General features: G+C 43.5%; 1 protein-coding gene across 3 annotated transcripts; it reads right to left on the reverse strand.

Annotated features, from left to right (window-relative positions):
• Positions 1 to 2,373: 2,373 nt before the first annotated feature.
• Positions 2,374 to 22,759, reverse strand: LOC106587467 (AP-2 complex subunit alpha-2). 3 transcript variants are annotated; one of them, XM_082969545.1, is made up of 23 exons: positions 22,567 to 22,759; positions 21,359 to 21,427; positions 19,371 to 19,513; positions 18,995 to 19,188; positions 18,685 to 18,814; positions 18,309 to 18,410; positions 18,057 to 18,165; positions 17,742 to 17,892; positions 17,450 to 17,618; positions 17,146 to 17,283; positions 16,788 to 16,970; positions 14,282 to 14,379; positions 13,745 to 13,976; positions 13,176 to 13,349; positions 12,502 to 12,689; positions 12,280 to 12,351; positions 11,990 to 12,072; positions 11,793 to 11,883; positions 11,523 to 11,645; positions 11,237 to 11,353; positions 7,559 to 7,628; positions 3,369 to 3,503; positions 2,374 to 3,208 (listed from the first exon to the last, which is right to left on the reverse strand). In XM_082969545.1, exons 1-23 carry the CDS (start codon positions 22,631 to 22,633, stop codon positions 3,131 to 3,133), a joined length of 2,916 nt encoding a protein of 971 aa, XP_082825671.1. In that variant the 5' UTR covers positions 22,634 to 22,759; the 3' UTR covers positions 2,374 to 3,130. The 3 variants fall into 3 exon arrangements, with proteins under 3 accessions (XP_082825671.1, XP_082825673.1, XP_082825672.1); XM_082969547.1 differs by lacking the exon at positions 22,567 to 22,759 and adding an exon at positions 22,418 to 22,539; XM_082969546.1 differs by lacking the exon at positions 12,280 to 12,351 and having other exon boundaries at positions 22,567 to 22,758.
• Between the last annotated feature and the right edge of the window lie 651 nt (positions 22,760 to 23,410).

Genomic DNA, 23,410 nt, shown 5'->3' on the forward strand with positions numbered 1-23,410 from the left:
ACTGCATGATGATATCACCATCGAAGGCCAAAACTCCATCCCACCAAAACAGGCTGAAATTTCAGGTGGTCTTTTTTAAACCTCTCTTAAACTAAAGGGGCATCATCATTTTCACAATTTCAGTATTATTCCAACCTCATAACGCGTGTACAAAATAGAGACACCTGCTCTTTCTATGACAGACTGACCAGGTGAATCCAGGAGAAAACTTTGATCACTTAGAGTTCACTTGTTAAATCCACTTTAAATCAATGTAGAAGGATTTGTACACCTTCAGACATGGATTGTGTATGTGCGCCATTCATAGGGTGAATGGGCAAGACAAAATATTGAAGTGCCTTTAAATGGGGGATGGTTATAGGTGCCAGGCCCACCGGTTTGTGTCAACAACTGCAACGCTGCTGGGTTTTTCACAGCCAAATTGACAACTGTGGGAAGTATGAGTCAACATGGGCCAGTATCCCTGTGGACCGCCTTCGACACCTTGTAGAGTCCATGCCCTTACAAATTGAGGCTGTTCTGAGGGCAAAATGGGGGTGCAATGTTTTGTACACTCAGTGCATTTAAAACACAGAAATATCACATTTTTGACTGCACTGGGCCTTTAATGTATGTTTTTATGGGAGCAAATATAAGATTGTGCCCAAGTAGGTCTACAGCCACAAGTATTTTATGTGCAAGTAAGCCTATACTGCATTTCAACATGTGTGCTTGTGGATCGTATCATGTGCTATTGAGAAACACATGTAGTGGACGCGTCTGACATGTTCCTATGGGCTTCCCGTCCTGTTTGATTCTACAGCTGTGATAGAAAAGACAGATTGGTAAACTTTATCAGAGGTAGCTGATTGCTGTCCAACTTTTGGCATTGTGCTATTGGGTAAGCACTGTTTAACAAACAGGAGTGGTGCCATTGTGTAAATGGGGACCAGAGAGGAACCACGACCCACAGATGGGTGTGGCTAAAAGCCTAGGTCCGGCTGGGGCTTAACGGAATCTTGACAAGTTATCCTGAGGGGTATACTACAAAGCAGGATCAATGAGTTAGCCAGCTAACTTGCCTAAATATTCTGAACTACATTCTTATTTTTTGGAAAGATAAGCTTGACATGGGCATGGTCTAATTGATTCAAAAACCAAAAACACATATTTAAGCTTAGCTTTCAATAGTAATTTCAGTTGTTTTATCAAAGTCAGCTGGCCAACTCATTGAGCCTGCTTTGTAGTATACCTCTCCGGTGTTGGTGATTCTTGAAAATTCCTTCATATTTATTCCCCTTCAATATTGCATTTTCTATAACCAAATACCAGTACTATAGATCCCATTTTAAATATAATGGTGAAACAAACATAATATAACAAAATATCAGTAGGGTTTTACATTCCAGCACAGGATTATGCGCTAATAACATGGTAATAGTAGGGTAACAACTTATAGTTACACTCAATGAAGACATTTTGCCCAGTTACGCCATAATTTCATCGGAATCATATTATTGATTCAGGGTAAATATCTATGCATTAAACAAAACTGCTCCTCCCTACACATCACAGAAGTAATTGTGGCCATCACATATTCCACTATTAGTCAAGTTTCATTCAACATTTTCCAAGTGTACAAGCATAGGACTAACCCTGAAACTCAGCTCCTTTCCTGAACCATCATTCAACTGCTGTGTGAAGAGTACTCGCTAGAGGCCAAGAGATAATAAGCCACGATGTGCTGCAGGAAAATTTCTGTTTTGCCATCAAGGATAAGTTTAGGGTCCTATACCCCGTTTACCAAAAACAAGAATACATTCGTAATTCTGATAATCATCAACATGTCCAGAGTTTGTAATTGAATGTCTTGTTTAAGTTTAACACTTTCAGACACACCGACCACCTATTTTATGAGCATAAAAGTGCTCTCTCTGGCATATAGAAGAAGCTGGGTTATGCATGCCTAATGGCTGAATGTATTTTATATATAGCACTCTACTATTTCAATTGCAAAAATATAAAATAATCTGGTGAATGTTCTGATGGTACACTATCAACAACCTAAAACCTTAGCCAACTGTGTAAATAGCCTATTAACCAATGAAATAAATAATACATAAAAGAGTTCCAGCCTTTGTTCTAGAAGGGTTCCGTAGTGGTGACGGATGCTGGTATGGTTGTGTAATATCCATGATTATACAATGGGTGGGTCTAATCCCGATTGGTTAAAACCGTATTCCAGCCAGTGTCTATTGAACAAACAAAAAAAATGATTTCATTAGATACATGTCCTGGAGACATATTAGATACCAATAACCCCCTGATTTGGGACAGATAACTTTGGTTGGACACACAATTGTATGCATATCTGAAAATAAGGACAGCACTTCATTCCTTAGTGGTTTGTTTTTTAACATAAGCGCACACACACACACACTACTAACAAGAGGATTTCTCATAACATTCCCTTTACCTGACTGTTAAGACCAGCCGGAAATATCTACATAATGACTGCTGCAATTTAAATTCTCACCTCCATACACCAAAAAAAAAATCATACACAATGGCTAGGGTTTGCAATAGGGTCATAACGTGTTCAGGGACAGGGCTTGTTTCCAGGCAAGACAAGAGCAGAGAAGACAGCTGCCGTCCTTAGAACTAAAAAAGATGACATCTTTTCATGTATGCTTTTGTAACAGTAACCCTGGATCTGAAACACAAAATAGGCACATCTATGGACTATCATTACTCAGTTGGAGAAGAGGGTCAGACAATTAAGACATTTTCTTGCCAGTTCCCCTGAACTCCAATTCTTCCAGTCAATATGTCTTTAAAGCACAGGGAGAGGACTAAGCCTTTTCCACAACAAAAGCACAGCCGTAAATATTCTGTGAATACATGGACATAAGACAGATTTAACGCAGTGAAATATTAGTAAAGTGAGTGAAAAAGTCATTTGATATTTATAATAAGTCAAATAAAAAAAGAATTTACACTGTACACTGTATCAATTCCAATTTAAATGAGACAGACGGGAAGGATAAGTGTGACCTGTTTGTTATGAACCATGTGGTGTCTTCACAAGTGGCAGGGGGAGCTTGTACAGCTCTGTGGTATACCAGGTAAGAAGACCTGATCTGGAAACAGTTCAGAATTGTTCTGAGAGCAGATCACACAGGCGCTGTGACACAGTATCTCTGCTTGTTCTTAGTGTTAAGCGGTACATCTGAAAAAATAAAGGAGAGATGGGTTAAATAGGTGGGTCAAATACATTGTCTGGATATTGAAAACTCCTTTCAACCACCATGTAAGAAAGAGGAAAGAGTTGGTGACAGGGTCCTGGGGTGGAGAGTAATTTTCACTGGAGGGAGGTGAGGGCTACATACCTGTGCTTGAGTATTAGGCTCCAGTCTCAAGAGGCAGCCAACCTGGGTGGTCTTTGTATGGATGACACCAGCGCCCACAAAGTTGGAGGGGTTTGGATCTACCCCATCCAGCAAAGCAGCACCAAACCCCATTATCTGGAAAACAAAAACAGACAGCAGATCAAGGTTAAGACTATCGACAACACAGCCCAACATGCTGACTAGACCGGGCGAGCACATGCGTCATCGTGCGCATATTGATTTTGACAACTCACACCAGACGCGATCAGGACAGGCAGGTTGAAATATCAAAATGAACTCTGAACCAACTATATTAACTTGGGAACAGGTCAAAACACATTAAACATTCATGGACATTTAGCTAGCTAGCTTGCTGTTGCTAGCTAATTTGTCATGGGATATTGTTATTTTACATGAAATTGCACAAGATCCTTTTTTTCCCTGGATCTTTGTAGAATTTTGAGTCACACAAAATTGTGTGTCCTCTACTTAGACAATTCATCCACAGATAAAAGTAGAAACCTAGTTAGTTTCTAGTAATCGCTCCTCCTTCAGTCTTCTTCTGTGGACTTCATATGGTGGTTGGCAACCAACTTTAAGGTGCATTACCACCAACTGGACTAGTGTGGACCTCAGTTCAGCTTTCAATCACCCACGTGTGTATATGCTCCTGAAAACCAATGATGGGACAGGCGGGACTTGCAGCGCGTCAAGCGTCCAAAATAGAACCAAGTTCAATTTTAGCGCCTAGCTACACAGATGCTCGTTGACGTGCCCGTGCACATTGTTTTGCAACGCTCAACACCTTGTAGAGTCCATGCCACGCAGGAGGTGTGGTCAGCATGTTAATTAGTTTTGCTAGTGAAGTCAGGGTGACCTTTAGGCAGTTTCTTCACTTCCGTCTTTCAATCAATCAAATATTCTAAGTCAGAACCGTACAGAGTAGTGATGCTTCCTATGGTGTTACTAATTTGCTTACCGCCCCAATAGGTCCACAGATGACGCAATTGCAATCACACTGCCCTAACTAGAGGTCGACCGATTATGATTTTTCACCGCCGGTACCGATTATTGGAGGGCCACAAAAAGCCGATACCGATTAATCGGAAAACTTTTTTTATTTCTTTGTAATAATGACAATTACAACAATACTGAATGAACACTTATTTTAACTTAATATAATACATCAATAAAATCAATTTAGCCTCAAAAAAATTATAAACATGTTCAATTTGGTTTAAATAATGCAAAAACAAAGTGTTGGAGAAAGTAAAAGTACAATATGTGCCATGTAAGAAAGCTAACGTTTAAGTGCCTTGCTCAGAACATGGGAACATATGAAAGCTGGTGGTTCCTTCTAACATGAGTCTTCAATATTCCCAGGTAAGAAGTTTTAGGTTGTAGTTATTATAGGAATTATAGGACTATTTCTCTCTATACAATTTGTATTTCATATACCTTTGACTATTGGATGTTCTTATAGGCACTTTAGTATTGCCAGTGTAACAGTATAGCTTCCGTCCCTCTCCTCGCTCCTACCTGGGCTCAAACCAGAAACACATCGACAACAGCCACCCTCGATGCAGCGTTACCCATGCAGAGCAAGGGGAACAACTACTCCAAGTCTCAGAGCGAGTGACGTTTGAAACGCTATTAGCACGCACCCGCTAACTAGCTAGCCATTTCACATCGGTTACACCAGCCTAATCTTGGGAGTTGACAGGCTTGAAGTCATAAACAGCGCAATGCATTGCAAAAGCTGCTGGCAAAACGCAGTAAAGTGCTGTTTGAATGAATGCTTACGAGCATGCTGGTGCCTACCACCGCTCAGTCAGACTGCTCTATCAAATCATAGACGTAATTATAATATAATAAACACACAGAAATACGAGCCTTAGGTCATTAATATGGTAGAATCCGGAAACTATCATCTCGAAAACAAAACGTTTTTTTCTTTCTGTGAAATACGGAACCGGTCCGTATTTTATCTAACGGGTGGCATCCCTAAGTCTAAATATTCTTGTTACATTGCACAACCTTCAATGTAATGTCATAATTACGTAAAATTCGGGCAAATTAGTTCGCAACGAGCCAGGCAATGAACGCAAGAGCCAATGAACGCAAGTGACACAATTTCATGTTAGCAGGCAATAGTAACTAAATATGCAGGTTTAAAAATATATACTTGTGTAGTGATTTTAAAGAAAGGCATGTTTATGGTTAGGTACATTGGTGCAACGACAGTGCTTTTTTCGCAAATGCGCTTGTTAAATCACCCGTTTGTCGAAGTAGGCTGTGATTCGATGAGAAATTAACAGGCACCGCATCGATTATATGCAACGCAGGACACGTTAGATAAACTAGCAATATCATCAACCATAGTTAACTAGTGATTATGTTAAGATTGTTTTTTATAAGATAAGTTTAATGCTAGCTAGCAACTTACCTTGGCTTCTTGCTGCCCTCACGTAACAGGTAGTCAGCCTGCCATGCAGGCTCCTCGTGGAGTGCAATGTAAGGCAGGTGGTTAGAGCGTTGGAGTAGTAACCAGAAGGTTGCAAAAACGAATCCCCGAATCCCCCCTGAACAAGGCAGTTAACCCCCGTTCCTAGGCTGTCATTGAAAATAAGAATGTGTCATTAATCTGACTTCCCTAGTTAAATAAAGGTGCTAAAAATAAATAAATAAATGTTTTTTTTTTTTTTTTTGGCAAATCGGTGGCCAAAAATCCTGGTTGTTATGAAAACTTGAAATCGGCCCTAATTAATCGGTCATTCCGATTAATCGGTCGACCTCTAGCCCTAACCCATCTGGACAAGGGGAATACCTATGTAAGAATGCTGTTCATCGACTACAGCTCAGCATTTAACACCATAGTACCCTCCAAACTCGTCATTAAGCTTGAGACCCTGGGTCTCGACCCCGCCCTGTGCAACTGGGTCTTGGATTTCCTGACGGGCCACCCTCAGGTGGTGAGGGTAGGAAACAACATCTCCACCCCACTGATCCTCAACACTGGGGCCCCTCAAGGGTGCGTTCTCAGCCCTCTCCTGTACTCCCTGTTCACCCATGACTGCATGGCCATGCACGCCTCCAACTCAATCATCAAGTTTGCAGACGTCACAACAGTAGTAGGCTTGATTACCAACAACGACGAGACAGGCCTACAGAGAGGAGGTGAGGGCCCTCAGAGTGTGGTGTCAGGAAATTAACCTCACACTCAACCTCAGGAGGCTGAATAAATTTGGCTTGTCAACGAGAAACTCAAACTTTTACAGATGCACAATCGAGAGCATCCTGTCAGGCTGTATCACCGCCTGGTATAGCAACAGTTCCACCCACAACCGTAAGGCTCTCCAGAGGGTAGTGAGGTCTGCACAACGCATCAGCGGGGGAAAACTACCTGCCCTCCAGGACACCTACACCACCCGATGTCACAGGAAGGCCAAAAAGATCATCAAGGACAACAACCACCCGAGCCACTGCCTGTTCACCCCGCTATCATCCAGAAGGCGAGGTCAGTACAGGTGCCTCAAAGCTGGGACCGAGAGACTGAAAAACAGCTTCTATCTCAAGGCCATCAGACTGTTGAACAGCCATCACTAACATTGAGTGGCTGCTGCCAACATACATCCAATTTTTAATTATTAAAGTCAGTAATAAAATGTATCACTAGCCACTTTAAAATAATGTTTACATACCCTACATTACTCATCTCATATGTATATACTGGACTCTATACCATCTACCGCATCTTGCCTATGCCGTTCGGCCATCGCTCATCCATATATTTTTATGTACATATTCTTATTCGTTCCTTTACACTTGTGTGTATAAGGTAGTTGTTGTGAAATTGTTAGATTACTTGTTAGATATTACTGCATGGTAGGAACTAGAAGCACAAGCATTTCGCAACACTCGCATTAACATCTGCTAACCATGTGTATGTGACAAATAAAATTTGATTTGATGTATTTATAAAGCCCTTTTCACATCAGCCAATGACACAAACTGCTGTACAGAAACCCAGCCTAAAACCCCAAACATTTCTATCAACAAAAATATACTGATCAGGTATACATTTTGAATAAAGAAAAGGCTGAAGTGCTGCTACTAGGCAACCAACAAGTCAAGACAAAATCTCCATTGCAATTCTAATCATAAAAGGATCAGTTCAGTTCATCTCTCACCTTGGCTTTGGTAACCTCTGTGTCCATGGAATGCCTTGCTTTGAAGATAGTTTGTACCTCTTGCTGAGGGCTGTGGGTAGAGAAAGTCAGTCAAATCAAAGTTTGTCACGTGCGCTGAATACAACAGGTGTAGACCTTACAGTGAAATGCTTACTTACAGGCTCTAACCAATAGTGCCAAAAAGGTATTAGGTGAACAATAGGTAGGTAAAGAAATAAAACAACAGTAAAAAGACAGGCTATATACAGTAGCGAGGCTACATACAGATACTACCTCAATCAGCCTGACTAACCGGTATGTACATGTAGATATGGTTAAAGTGACTATGTATATATGATGAACAGAGAGTAGCAATAGCGTAAAAGAGGGGTTGGCGGGTGGGACACAATGCAGATAGCCCAGTTAGCCAATGTGCGGGAGCACTGGTTGGTCGGCCCAATTGAGGTAGTATGTACATGAATGTATAGTTAAAGTGACTATGCGTATATGATAAACAGAGTAGCAGCAGCGCAAACAATGCAAATGGTCCGAAGAGCCATTTGATTACCTGTTCAGGAGTCTTATGGCTTGGCGGTAAAAACTGTTGAGAAGCCTTTTTGTCCTAGACTTGGCACTCCACTACCGCTTGCCATGCGGTAGTAGAGAGAACAGTCTATGACTGGGGTGGCCGCGGTCTTTGACAATTTTTAGGGCCTTCCTCTGACGCCGCCTGGTGTAGAGGTCCTGGATGGTAGGCAGCTTAGCCCCAGTGATGTACTGCGCCGAACGCACTACCCTCTGTAGTGCCTTGCGGTCAGAGGCCGAGCAATTGCCGTACCAGACAGTGATGCAACCAGTCAGGATGCTCTCCTGACTGGTTGGTTGGCCTTAGCTTAGTGATGAGCTTTGAGGGTACTATGGTGTTGAACGCTGAGCTGTAGTCAATGAATAGCATTCTCACATAAGTGTTCATTTTGTCCAGGTGGGAAAGGGGAGTGTGGAGTGCAATAGAGATTGCGTCATCTGTGGATCTGTTTTGGCGGTATGCAAATTGGAGTAGGTCTATGGTTTCTGGGATAATGGTGTTGATGTGAGCCATTACCAACCTTTCAAAGCACTTCATGGCTACGGACGTGAGAGCTACGGGTCTGTAGTCATTTAGGTAGGTTGCCTTTGTGTTCTTGGACACAGGGACTATGGTGGTCTGCTTGAAACATGTTGGTATTACAGACTCAAATCAGGGACATGTTGAAAATGTCAGTGAAGAGACCTGCCAGTTGGTCAGCACATGCCCGGAGCACACGTCATTGGTAATCCGTCTGGCCCCGCAGCCTTGTGTATGTTGACCTGTTTAAAAAAGGTCTTACTCACGTCAGCTACGGAGAACGTGATCACACAGTCGTCCGGAACAGCTGATGCTCTCATGCATGCCTCAGTGTTGCTTGCCTCGAAACGAGCATAGAAGTGATTTAGCTCGTCTGGTAGGCTCGTGTCACTGGGCAGCTCGCGGCTGTGCTTCCCTTTGTAGTCTGTAATAGTTTGCAAGCCCTGCCACATAAGACGAGCGTCGGAGCCGGTGTAGTATGATTCAATCTTAGCCCTGCATTGACACTTTGCCTGTTTGATGGTACGTCGCAGGGCATAGCAGGATTTCTTGTAAGCTTCCGGGTTAAAGTCCCGCACCTTGAAAGCGGCAGCTCTACCCTTCAGCTCAGCGCGAATGTTGCCTGTAATCCATGGCTTCTGGTTGGAGTATGTACGTACAAACATCCTCGATGCACTTATTGATCAAGCCAGTGACTGATGTGGTGTATTCCTCAATGCCATCGGAAGAATCCCGGAACATGTTCCAGTCTGTGATAGCAAAACAGTCCTTTAGTTTAGCATCTGCTTCATCTGACCACTTTTTTATAGACCGAGTCACTGGTGCTTCCTGCTTTAATTTTTGCTTGTAAGCAGGAATCAGGAGGATAGAGTTGTGGTCGGATTTACCAAATGGAGGGCGAGGGAGAGCATTGTACACCTATCTGTGTGTGGAGTACAGGTGATCTAGAATTTGTTTCCCTCCGGTTGCACATTTAACATGTTGATGGAAATTTGGTAGAACTGATTTAAGTTTCCCTGCATTAAAGTCTCCGGCCACTAGGAGCACTGCCTCTGGGTGAATGGTTTCCTGTTTGCTTATTTCCTTATACAGCTGACTGAGTGCGGTCTTAGTGCCACCATCTGTCTGTGGTGGTAAATAAACAGCCACGAAAAGTATAGCTGTAAACTCTCTAGGCAAGTAGTATGGCCTGCAATTTATCACAATATACTCTACTTCAGGCAAGCAAAATCTAGAGACTTCCTTAGATTTCGTGCACCAGCTGTTGTTTACAAATATGCACAGACTATATCCCGCTAGCTGAATATCCATGTCGTCATTCAGCCACGATTCCGTGAAACATAGGATATTACAGTTTTGGATGTCCCATTGGTAGGATATTCGTGATCGTACCTCATCTAGTTTATTGTCCAATGATTGCACGTTGGCGAGTAGTATTTACAGTAACGGCAGCTTTCCCACTCGCCTTTTCCGGGTCCTGACCAGGCATCCGGCTCTTTGTCTTCTGTACCTGCGTCTCTTCCTCTTGCAAATAACGGGGATGTCGACCCTGCCGGGCGTTTGGAGAATGTCTTGTGCGTCTTGTTTGTTGAATAAAAAAAATCTTTGTCTAATCCGAGGTGAGTGATCGCTGTCCTGATATCCAGAAGCTCTTTTTTGCCGTAAGATACGGTGGCAGAAACATTATGTACAAAATAAGTTACAAATAACGCGGGGAAAAAAAAACACATAATAGCACAATTGGTTTGGCGCCCGTAAAACTGTTGCCATTTCTTCCCGCGCCATTTTAGTGGCTAGCAGCTAGCAGCCACTAGCAGCTTCACCTTCAGCTGTTAAGGATGTGTAACTACACTAAGTTTCACCTTGTTGCTGAATGATGGAAAATAGATACAAATGTATTCTCCATGTGAACATGTTGACGTCGTTGCACAATTTTCACATTTAGTTGCATTTAATTAAAATGCATTAGACTAAGATGTATTTCACTGACCTATACCACCTACATAAATCAATATTTGGTAGAAGCGCTTTCTGGAATACCGGTTAATTATTAATTGGTCACCACAGACTTTACACACTCCTAGGGAAACGTATCTATTTCTCTTGGCAATGTTGCTCAAGCTCTAATGGAACAATTTCACAAGACACTGTGTACCTATTCTGTTGGCATTTCATTCACATTTAAAATATACAGTGGGAGACAGTACACACTATTTATGTTAATATTTACACATGCAGGACAATCTGAATGAATGAACCCTTTTGTGTCATCGGAATACAAGGAAGAGTAAACTGGCACATTGTCAGAGGGGAATATTGTGTCCATATCAAAAGAGAGAAAAACATGATATTTTTTGGGGCGGCAGGTAGACAACTGATTAGAGCATTGGGCCAGTAACTGAAAGGTTGGTGGATAGAATCCCCAAGTTAACAAGGTAAAAATATTTTGTTCTGCCCCTGAACAAGGAAGTTAACCCACTGTTCCTAGGCCGTCATTGTAAATAAGAATTTGTTCTTAACTGACTTGCCTAGTTAAATAAAAAAAATAAAAAAAAATATGACCAAGTATATAGCAGAGATATATGTTTCCTTACGCTCCAAGTTGTTTCCAGCGCTGAAAGAAGTCCTGCGATGTCATCTCTGTAGGCTGGAAGAACTTGTTTAAAGTAATAGGCAGTTTAACAGCAATGTTCTGGAGAGTTCCCCCGTACCTGTGGGTAGAAACAGGAGTAAAACAAATAACTGGGAAACCGATACAGTAGCATTTACAACAACATTCATGCAAACATTTATCACCAATATAGAAAATATTTGCACCCTGAAACACACACTCCGATATGCAATGTATAAGCACATAAAAGGAGGAAAATAAGTTCTTACCTAAACTGAATGTTGAGCACTGGTGCATCCACAAAGTCAGACACACACTCAATGTTGAGTATCTGCTGGAGTTGTGCACCCCCGTCCACAGTGGGGTCTGCAGGCTTGGCATGGACATTCAGTTGTAGGGAAACAGTTAAGAAAAAGGCACAATAGGGGGCAGTAAATGGCCACCCCTAGACAATAAATAATATAAACTGGGAGGGATTTATTAAAACAGCATACGGAAATTATTTTTGAAAATGACATAATAGCTTCTAGTAAAGGATATGAGCCTGCAGAGTATCTTGGCAGACCACAGAGGCAGCGAAATTCATGAACTGGGTTGATGTCTTGTTACCAAAGAACACATACATCCGACCTGTATATTGGAAAAAAAGAGACTTAATTAAACCTAAGATCTAAGGGTCAAACCATGAGCATAATCACACTTAGGTGCATATGTATTTTTGCTGAGGCGTACTCACCCAGATTCTGTCTGAATTCAGACTTCAGGCCGATCTGGAGGAGCTGGTTCTCGTACAGGACACCATTGTTCTTGCAAACAAACCTGGAAGGGAATGGGGCAAGTGGTAAGCATCTCATATCTGGTATCTTGGGCTTAATGTACTGTATTGACTCCCAGGATTGGATTCCAACCAATATGCCAAGAGTCCCCCAGTGTACAGTAGGGATGTAACTAATGTCCCTTTCACCAGCGCAATCTGCTGTGAGCATGCAAGTGTTTTGAACAGACTCCACTGATGACATCTCTTACTTGTCTTCAGGTTCCTCTGCAGTGGGCAGAGTGGCGTTGGCATATGCTACTTGTGGAGTATTCGGCAGGAAACTGAAGCCATGAGTGAGACGCACAGCGAGAATGTAAAGGGCGAGAGGAGCACATTCACACCAGGTATTAGTAAGCTCCATGACGGATCAATGCAGTTAAAAAGCCCCTCCCTCCATCTGATATTTGACCCACTAACACACTCTTTCTTACCTGGAGAAGTTCTCATCTGCAACAGGCCCCACTGACACTGGTGTCTCTACAGGAAAGGCTGCTATGTTTCCAGAGAAGACATCCACCAGCAGGCTTGCCCCCTTGGAGGCACGAGGGGCAGAGTTTTGAGTGGTGATGGTGCTGCCCAGGCCAAGCAGGTCTGTGGAGGGAGTGGGGGACGCGGCCACCTTAGGAGAGGTAACGGTCACAATTACTCAACTTCGGAAGTTCAGGATCTGAACCAATCAACCGCTCCAATTGGTCTTACGCTGATGAAAGTACAGAGCAGTGCAACACACACACACCATACAAAACAAACCTCTGTGAGAGGATCTATAATTATTAGGACTCAACAATAAAAAGAAATAAACTGTAAAAACCTAAGAATAGATACTGCTAAGTAATCAAGCTCACAGAAAGGAAGAGGAGACCGGACGTGGCCGGTTGGTGGGGGTGCGGTCGAGGCGGGGGCCAGAAGATCCCCAACAAACAAGAGAGGAGAGCTCTAATGAACAAAGGAGGAAACAGTGAAGGCAGGACAGAACGAGAGAGCTGAGGAGAGTTACTGAAAAGACAGCAGAAAACACCAGGACAGAAAAATAGGAAATGTACACACCTGAGAGGAAAGGAATAGGAGGCTCTAATAAGTAAACAACACATGACAACAGTAATACCTTGGCATTTGAGGTAGTGCTGCTATGGTCTGCAGTACCCCCATTGACACTGCGTTCTTTGCGGTTCTCATCCAAATCGGGATGCAGGTTTCCTGGTCCCTTCTTCCTCTTGAGTTTGGCCAGTATAGAGGACTCCCTCTCAGGGAAGGGAGGCATCTCCTCCAACACCGTGGCCTTGAGGGGAGCACAGAATGAATGGGGAATGAAAAGCATGACCTGTGGTGGAGGAACTGGAGGCTTTACAGTGTCCTTTTCTGAATTACAGTCTTTCTACCAACAAAGATTTCCTGTGGGTTGTATTCTGAACAACTAAAAACCAAACAGCAAAGTGTAATATAATATGGTTGTTTTTAATTGCATTAAATGTAAAAGTGTCAATCTTGTCCACCTGCTAGCTCACTACCATAGAGGACCACAATGGAAATAAGCATTCAGGCTGTTTTTTTATGCTAGTTAATTTTTAAAGAATGTAATGTCTCCAGCTGGAGCATACTACTACTTTTAATTACCTAATAAATGCAATCAATCAAGCTTATAATGGCACAAAGGCAGGGTGGAATGTCACCGACCAGTATGTCAGTGCTGGCGATGCAGCTGAGGCGCAGGTACTCCACAGCACGCTGCTGTAGCTCAACGTCTGCATTGCGGAGCTGGCTGTCTGAGCGCAACACCTCCTGGATGGTGCCCTTCACCTCAGGGAACAGGTTGATGAACTTGATGTAGGCTGAGAGCAGCAAAGCCCGGGTGGGCACCGAGCACAGGTGAAACTTGGAGTGGAGCAGGTCAAACTGGATGAGTGGACTAAGGAGTTAGAGCAAGGACAATGGATGACACACAGTGAGTGACGTCTGTCCTCAGCTCCAAAGGATATCATTGACTGTACATTTCTCCAACCAGTGGAGGCTGCCGAGGGGAGGACGGCTCGTAATTGCTGGAACGGAGTCAATGTAATGGAATCAACCACATGGAAACCACGTGTTTGAAACCATTCCATTGACTCCATTCCACCCATTATTATGAGCCGTCCTCCCCTTAGCAGCCTCCACTGTCTAAAACTGAGAATAACAGTGGATCACTGAAATATATGGCATTGATTGGTTACTAACCTTGACCTTGAATCTCCTGCTATCAAGTTCCCAAACTCCCCTAGAATGTACCCTCCGACCTTCACCAGGTTCTCATGGCAGGCTGGGGCCTGGAGTGCCTGTGGAAAGGAAAGAGAGTCAGAGTTATGTATGAAATAGCATAATAGATTGGAGTGGGTGGGTTTACTGCTAACCTACAAAGCATTACATGGGCTTGCTCCTACCCATCTTTCCGATTTGGTCCTTCCGTACACACGTACGCTACAGTCACAAGACGTAGGCCTCCTTACTGTCCCTAGAATTTCTATGCAAGCAGCTGGAGGCAGGGCTTTCTCCTACAGAGCTCCATTTTTATGGAATGGTCTGCCTAGCCATGTGAGAGAAGCAGACTCTGTCTCGGCCTTTAAGTCTTTATTGAAGACTCATCTCTTCAGTAGGTCCTATGATTGAGTGTAGTCTGGCCCAGGGGTGTGAAGGTGAACGGAAAGGCACTGGAGCGACGAACCACCCCTGTTGTCTGCCTGGCCGGTTCACCTCTCTCCACTGGGATTCTCTGCCTCTAACCCTATTACGGGGGCTGAGTCACTGGCTTACTGGTGCTCTTCCATGCTGTCCCTAGGAGGGGTGCGTCACTTGAGTGGGTTGAGTCTCTGACGTGATCTTCCTGTCCGGGTTGGTGCCCCCCTCTGGTTCGTGCCGTGGGGGAGATCTTCGTGGTCATTACTTGGCCTTGACTCAGGGTAGTAAGTTGGTGATTGAAGATATCCCAAAGTGGGTGGGGTTATAGCCTACCTGGTTGGCCCTGTCCGGGGGTGTAGTCGGACGGGGCCACAGTGTCTCCCGACCCCTCCTGTCTCAGCCTCCAGTATTTATGCTGCAATAGTTTATGTGTCGGGGGGCTAGGGTCAGTCTTATATCTGAAGTATTTCTCCTGTCTTATCCGGTGTCCTGTATGAATTTAAGTATGCTCCCTCTGATTCTCTCTCTCTTCTCTCAGAGGACCTGAGCCCTACGACCATGCCTCAGGACTACATGGCCTGATTACTCCTTGCTGTCCCCAGTCCACCTGGTCATGCTGCTGCTCCAGTTTCAACTGTTCTGCCTGCGGCTATGGAACCCTGACCTGTTCACCAGACGTGATACCTTGTCCCGGACCTGCTGTTTTCAACTCTCTACCACACCTGCTGTGTCTAACTCTGAATGATCGGCTATGAAAAGCCAACTGTGACATTTACTCCTTAGGTGCTGACCTGTTGCACCCTCTACAACCACTGTGATTATTATTGTTTGACCCTGCTGGTCATCTATGAACGTTTGAACATCTTGGTCATGTACAGTTATAATCTCCACCCGGCACAGCCAGAAGAGGACTGGCCACCCCTCAGAGACTGGTTCCTCTCTAGGTTTACATTTACATTTACGTCATTTAGCAGACGCTCTTATCCAGAGCGACTTCTTCCTAGGTTCCTGCCTTTCTAGGGAGTTTTTCCTAGCCTCCGTGCTTCTACAGTACATCTGCATTGCTTGCTGTTTGGGGTTTTTGGCTGGGTTTCTGTATAGCACTTGTGATGTCGGCTGATGTAAAAAGGGCTTTATAAATACATTTGATTGATTGATAGATAAGGGACTCAGAGCATATCAGTCAGCAGATCTTAACATGCACATGAGGGAATTCCCATGATAGGTATGTCATAAAGTTCAGATTCATGTGGGGTAGCAAGTCTGAACATGGGGACAAACGTAACTATAAAACAAAAACACAGCTGAAACTATGGTGGAACTGACTAAAGGAAAAATGAGAAGGCATATCACTGGTTCTGAAACGATGTATATCTGCAGTAGACATCAATGTATCTAATGTCAGAGTATGCAGTGATAGAGATAATGAGCAATGAAGGAGGAAAGACACTGGAGAGGAGGGAGGGCTCAAGACTACACATCCACAAAACTGGGATGGAGGGATGGAGCAGCAGTCTGCATGGGTCTGTTTTAGGATCTTACAGTGACCTACCAGTGAGAGACAGTGAGACAGACACAAGCAGAGAGACTGAAGGGAGAATCAAGTCATCTTATATTGCTGTACCAAAGCACAAGGCGGGCTCATAGTTTCCTCCCTGAGAAGACAAAGACAGGTTTAGTGGTGAATAGTGAATGACGCTCTCCATCCCCCTGACCTCACAGGTCACATCCAAGCAGGCAGCGCCTGTGATGAGCATCGGAAGTGAGCTGATTAAAACAAATATGATTAAGGAAACACGCCTACATCAGAACTATTGTGTTATTGACTGTACGTTTGTTTATCCCAAGTGTAATTCTGTGTTGTTTGTGTCGCACTGCTTTGCTCTATCTTGGCCAGGTCGCAGTTGTAACTTGTTCTCAACTGGCCTACCTGGTTAAATAAAGATGAAATACATTTTAAAAAAGGACAGAAGCACCATTAGTCAATCCAGACAGACAAACATTAGGTTACAATGAGTCCCCCATAGCTTGGTTAAAGACAGATTATTCACAAAAATAAAATAAGCACCTCGAACACTGTCTTGGCAGCATAACCTTGCACTTCATCTCTGTTGATGACGATCTGGATGACACGGTACCAGACCTCGTCACTGACATAGTCCCCAGCAAAGCGAATCAGGTTGAGGATGGTGTCAACATACCAGGTGTAGTCAACTGCATACTTCTCTGCCAGGATGGCCACCTTTAGCACCTGTGGTGAGAGGTAGTCTTATCAGATCAAAGAACGATGGCATTCATGTTTTTATTTAGGTCTGTGGAACGTATTCTTCCAAATTACCTCAGTGGCATTTAAAACATGAAGCTATCATAAACTTTTGGTTGGTGAAATTATTAGAGAAATGGTTAGATACTGGGCTACAACTCACTATCTCCTCTCTGATGGAGTAGTCTGCAGTCTCCAGGTAGCTGAGCATCTCTGCTACAATCTGTTTGGCGTTGCTGCGGTCACACATGGCATAGAGCAGGTCCACAGCACGCTGACGCACACTGACATCTCTCTCCGACTGCAGGATTCAACCAGGTCAAACACAAACATCAGGACTAAGGCAGAGTCACACTAACAGGAACAAAACAGACACAGGCATACATACACTACGTACTCAAGACGACACTGAGTACTAGGATTGACAGATGTAGCTTGTGAATGCAGGTACAAATGCGTTTGCGTACTTTGAGGGCATTTATGACCGTCTCGATGTGTGTCTTAACAGCCTCATGGGAGAACTCGGAGCTGGCTAGAGTGCACATGCTCTCCAGGGCCAGGTAGCGCAGGTTAGTCTCCCGGTGCTGGAGGAACTGGCCCAGCTGGTTACAGGCCCGCACCAGCAGAGTGGGCTCGCTGTGGGGAGAAAGACAGACATTGGTGCCATTGTCACCAGGACAGTCCAACTCAACACATACAAACTGCATTTCTTGAATACATTGGTCCTCTGTAGCTGCTGCAACTGGGAGAGGGACTGACCTGTCATGGTGGATGATTAGACTGATGGCCTCAAACAGCACAGCGTTCTTAGCGTTGGAGTGCTGCACCTTCTTCGACTTGGGAGGCTCCTGGGCCTTGTTCAGGATGGTTTCCAGACATTCGGTCAGACGGCCCCGGATCGCACCATCCTCTGAGAGGGCAGGAAAGGGGGAGGAGGGGGGGGGGGGGGGGGGGGTCGCAGATGAAAGCACAACTATGTTCATCCCGGCAACACTACAGACCTTTTCTGAGTAATATTATGTTCATATAGTCAAACACCCACACGCATGTCATCATGCTGACACAGCTTCTTACCAGGCGGAGGATAGCACTGTAGGAGACGCAGGAGCTTGACAGAAAGCCAGGGAGCTGCAACAAAATAGTAGGTGTAGTCCTGCAGGTCAGTGGAGGCCGAGGAGACGATCTAGAGAACAGGAGGACATGAGACATGACTAACACATTACTCCTCAAGCAAACAACTGACTAATAAATAAGGGTCATAATAACATTCAATGGTCATATTGATGAAAGAAGAAATAAAAGTCCTGCACATGGCCATATGCCTACCCTGCTGAGTCTGGCTACAGCCAAGGAGACAGAGGTCTTGAAGTCCTCTGGGCTCTTCTGTGCCAGTGTGGTAATCAGGCTGGTGGCGGCTGTCACCACACCCTGTGGAAAAGGGAAGTAATACAACTGCCATTACACACAAACAGCTAATCATTTGTATTACACTATACACAAACCAATCCCAGAATTTTTTTGCATGCAATGTTTTTCCTCATTACGCCCACAAACTATTATTTTGGCTCAAACATAGCCCTAACAACGAAGACAGAAGGTCATGGTGAAATAATCCTCTCATCCACACCCCACCGATCCAAATCTCCCTCACTAAAACCAAAGGTCCACAGTCCTCTCATAATAACCCCATGGCAGTCCGTACCAGGTGCTGGTCATTGAGCAGATGAACCACCCGGGTGGTCCACTCCCCCATTGCCACTAGGTCTGGAGAGGTCCTGTTGAGACGCAGTAGGCATAGGGCAGCACTCTGCTTCACACTGTCCATGGTGTCCCTGCAAGACAAACCCTGACAAATTATGACAGAACATCAGCATCACTTAACTGGCACATAGCCTCAGGTTTTTTACAAAGAGACCTGACTGAGTGAAAGTTACAGCCTCAAATGTTAAATTGACAGAGAGGGTACCTCGGTCATTAGGCTAAGTCTGCTCCACACCACTACCCTTTCTTACCCAGCCACCAAGATGCAGGGCACCTCAGCTGCAAAAGCCTCAGCCATCTCCCTGCTGCCCACATTGGCAATGCAATGCAAGGCCAGGTTCATGAAAGTGGGATTCCTGCTGGACAAGTCATTCTTTATGGCATTGTTGATAAGGCTGATGAGGTCACTGTTTGAGTTGACCAGCACTGAGATGAACAGGTAACCCTGAGGAGTTGGATTGAAACAAACAGTTTATCAAACCTGAAAGGAATTAAAGGGAAGTTATCATAATAGTTGAACATAAACTTTGAGAATAGATTGGACAAAACACTGTGTTAATTAAACAATTAGATACATAACTTAATCCACTCACGCAAACAAATTCAAAGACCGGCTTATCTACTCACAATTTGTTTCTCTGTGTACTTGTTGGAACTGAGCAAGTTGACTGCCTCCATGTGGCCAAAGTCGATGTCATGGCCAAGAAGGAATATGAAAAGCAGCTTGCACACATATTTCTTCTTACTGTAGCCATCTAGTGCCTTGTCTCCTGCAGCAAAACAGAAAGGTTGTTGTCATGACTATGAAGATTTAGAAGCAAAAAAAAACTGGAAGGAAAGAATACTTTTAAGGCAAGCCAAGTCACAATGACTGATCACGTGTTTGAGAGCACGGAACTTTAGTGTTCTTCCCTTTTAAAATGAATCCTAATCTGAAGCACGGAGGCCTAAAAGAGCAACATGCTAACCACTCCTATTCATGGGAAGAAAAACATGAAAGCCACTTAGGAATAGATAAAAGTACGACATTCCATGTTGCTAGGTAAATCAATCCCACAACTGACGGTAGTTGAGGAGAGGGTGAGTCAGCAGCACAAGACAGGAAGCTGAGCGCAGCACTTTTTTCACCTTGGTGAAAGAGGGCAAATGGGAAGTGGCCAAATGAGCGCAGCTGTGCAATGAAAATAATGACAGATTCAGAACATTGCACAAATAAATAATGTATGTCCAATGCCGCTTACAGGAAACCTGGAAGTGCACTTCCAAACGCAGACCAATGCACATTATAGCTTGAAGAGCTGCAACAGCATTCTGAAAGTGGGAGTTTAATGAAGCCCCCACCCCTGTCTGGAACCCCACCTCCACTGTCTGTGGGACGATGTCCCGTGAGAGAGATTAGGAGGGGCTCTACATTAAGGATTAGTTGGACAATGCATAAGGAGTTTCTCTAAGATAAGGCTATAATTTTCTATTTTCTGAACTTTCTGTGTAAACTAAGTATTATCCAGTTCAAAGTAAGATAAACATGTTTACATCACAATCATAAAACCTTTAATGAATGTGTGTATGGAGAGAGGAAGAGAGAGGAACAGCAAGAAAGAGATTTTCTGTAGAGCTCCACAGGAAGTTCCTCGGGAAACAAGGGAAAGGATTCCAGCATGCTAACATACTGTGCCCCCCTCAGTTTCATGACAGAACAGTTGACTCAACAACTCTCCCTGTTTGACTATGCCCTTTAGCTTCTCCCTGCCTCACTGAACTTTAATATAGCCTATCTCTGGGGATAGTTAGGGACCGTCAATAAATTATACAATGTAGATGGAACAATATTTTATAAAATGTATACAATTTATAATTGGGTTGTGTTTTTTTAAGTCATTGAAATTTGGAGGTATTGACCCATAGGGATATTGAATGTGAAACCAAATTGACCATGGGTGTTACGATCAGGTCATGTGCAGCTGTGCTCCAAATTGATGATTAGCCTACTTGGGTGCTGCCAGCTGTGGGCAGGATTAAAATAAACCCAACCCACAGAAAACTGTTACAGTACCCTTCATTCCGTTACATATTTTTTTACTATCATCTCGCAAATCTCAGTTTTGGACAAGACTGGCTTTATGACCAAAATTATCCTATTTGCAATGTAGTACATTTTGACACTAGAATACATTTTTAAAATAAGAAGTTGCTTTTTGGGTGCAGTTGTTCTTTAACCAAATAGCCTGCCTCAGTGGTAGCCTAAGTACTCCATCAGTTTGGAAGGCAAGCCTTTCCATACAAATGTGTTGTTATGTGATAAAAGGGGCTCATAAGCCCCTCAAAAGCAACTTTGCAGATAGGCACTACATGTTTTCTACCCACCAAAACACAAGTCACATAATTTTATACATGACAAAATCCATTTTCACTTTGGAACAGCTGACTTATTTTAGGCTAGATGGAACAGGTGGTAGAGAACATTTCTGACATGCAGCATAGCTGCATGGTGATCTCCTGTGAGGGCACTGTTAATAAGCTAAATGACTAGTGTCAGTGTCCACAAACTTTATGTGGAACCATCAGACACCAAAGTGTGTTCACACCCAGATTTTAAGGGATTTTGCTTGGCTTACCTTTAAATTTTGAGCGGATGTTGGCCAACTCTTTGTTAATTCTCTTGATCTCTGCTTCTTTACTTTTACCTGAAATGGAAAACAAAACATGTTATATGTTCAATGTCACCTGTATGGGCCATATGCACCTGTATGGGCCATATGCCCCTGTATGGGCCATATGCCCCTGTATGCAAGCCTGAATGACAGCACTTGTGGAATGGAACAGTTTGGCTGTACCACAGTACTCAAAGACTGAGCTAAATTATTGATTGTTTATTTTATTTTCTGCAAAGTATGTGTATTGATGTGCCTATGCACCATGAACTAGGGAGGTGAGGTCAGGAAATAAACTGGATACCCTTCAGGAGCAATGGTCTTAGTAGTAAGATGTCTAAATTACGGCATGGATTTAGGTCAGGAGAGCATACCTGGGTCGGGAGGATCAGACCCAGACCTACGGGTTAGGATCAGTTTTTCTGCATGGATCTGTAGCATGCCTCATTCACACCTACATATGGTAGGTTGGTAACCTTCAATGTCTGCTATGTCTCTGCTATGGATTTACGCAGGGAAACTAGTGCTCTAAATAGACTAATTTGCTCACAGAGCACATTTAGACTTCCATGGCTCTAGTCTAGGTGAAAGTTCCCAGTCCCATCACCATAAAACCCTGCACTACAGCTGGATTTCTTGATGGTAGTGTATGCAATCCAGTTACTAGTATTGTTATTGTCGGTGGAATACGCACTCATTCATAGACAGAGCATGATGATAGTTGCTAGAGAGAAAATGTATCTTAATTAGTTAGTCAACATTTGTAGAGGTAACTAGTTTGCTACTAGATTACAGATATACCCAGCACCAAATATGCAAATTATCAATCTACAACGGTGTAACACCAGCCAGCCAAAATTATATATGTCACCATCATTTTTTTTTAAATTTCCTGACTCTGTGTGACCCACGCCCATTGGCTAGTTTGCTAAACTCGCTAGCCTAGCGTGACATTAAACCAGCTAGTTAAGTATAACTAGTACAGTAAAAGCTTGCATTTGCTCTCTGTAGCTAGCTATTTACCTTTATTTCACAGATTGGACGTTTGTTTAAGAAAACATAGTTAGCTACCGTCCTTTGCGGGCTATTTTTGCTTCACTAGCTAGCCAACGTTGCATTCCTCCCAACTGAACTGTAGCTTGCTAATCAGCAAGTCAACATCATCTACTCACAGTTCCTAATGTCCGATATAAACACAGCGAGGCCACGCATTCCATCTCCTTTAGAGACTGCAGGCATTTTGTTCTACGCGATATTTTATTTTTGGCCTATTCTCTGCAGTCAGACCGTAAATACACTTTATTTCAGTTGTTCGGGAGCAGGTTTTTGTTAAAGAGGCGGGGTCACTTGAGCCACAGACTCCAAATAAGTGTCATGATGTTGGAAAAATTGCGCACAACTTTCAACGTCTTATTTTCACGATTTGGACACCAATTCGCTTTCCAAAGCTAATAAACATGTGTAAATGTGAGCAGCACTTTGTATTCCTAGTTTAATTAGTTAGGGAGCGTAAACAAAGTACAACCTTTTTTTACATTCGAATTTCAATAGCTCCTTGGTCATGTGACCTACTGACCTCAACCAAGTTTCAGAATGTCCACTGACTACCCTTCTATATTGCACACCCTTTAGTTGTCCATTTTCATCTCACTCGATTTTACATGAATTTTTCAAAATTAAACATTTCAATAGCTCCTTGGTCATGTCACCTACTGGACTCAAACAAGGTTCCGAATGTCCACTGACTACCCTTCTATGTTGCACACCCTTTGGTTTGTCAATTTTCATCTCATGTTTTTACATACATTTTTCAAACTTTCTAATTTCAGTAGCTCCTTGGTCATGTGACCAATGACCTCAAACAAGGTTCAGAATGTACACTCGGTGGGCCTACACATTGCACACTCTTTAGTTTGTCCATTTTCATTTCAGGTGATTCACATGAATTTTGTCAACTTTAGAATTTCAATAGCTCCTTGGTCATGTGACCTACTGACTTCTAACAAGGTTCAGAAT

Source organism: Salmo salar, chromosome 26, assembly GCF_965601325.2.
Source record: "Salmo salar chromosome 26, fSalSal1, whole genome shotgun sequence".
Taxonomy (NCBI): Eukaryota; Metazoa; Chordata; class Actinopteri; order Salmoniformes; family Salmonidae; genus Salmo; species Salmo salar.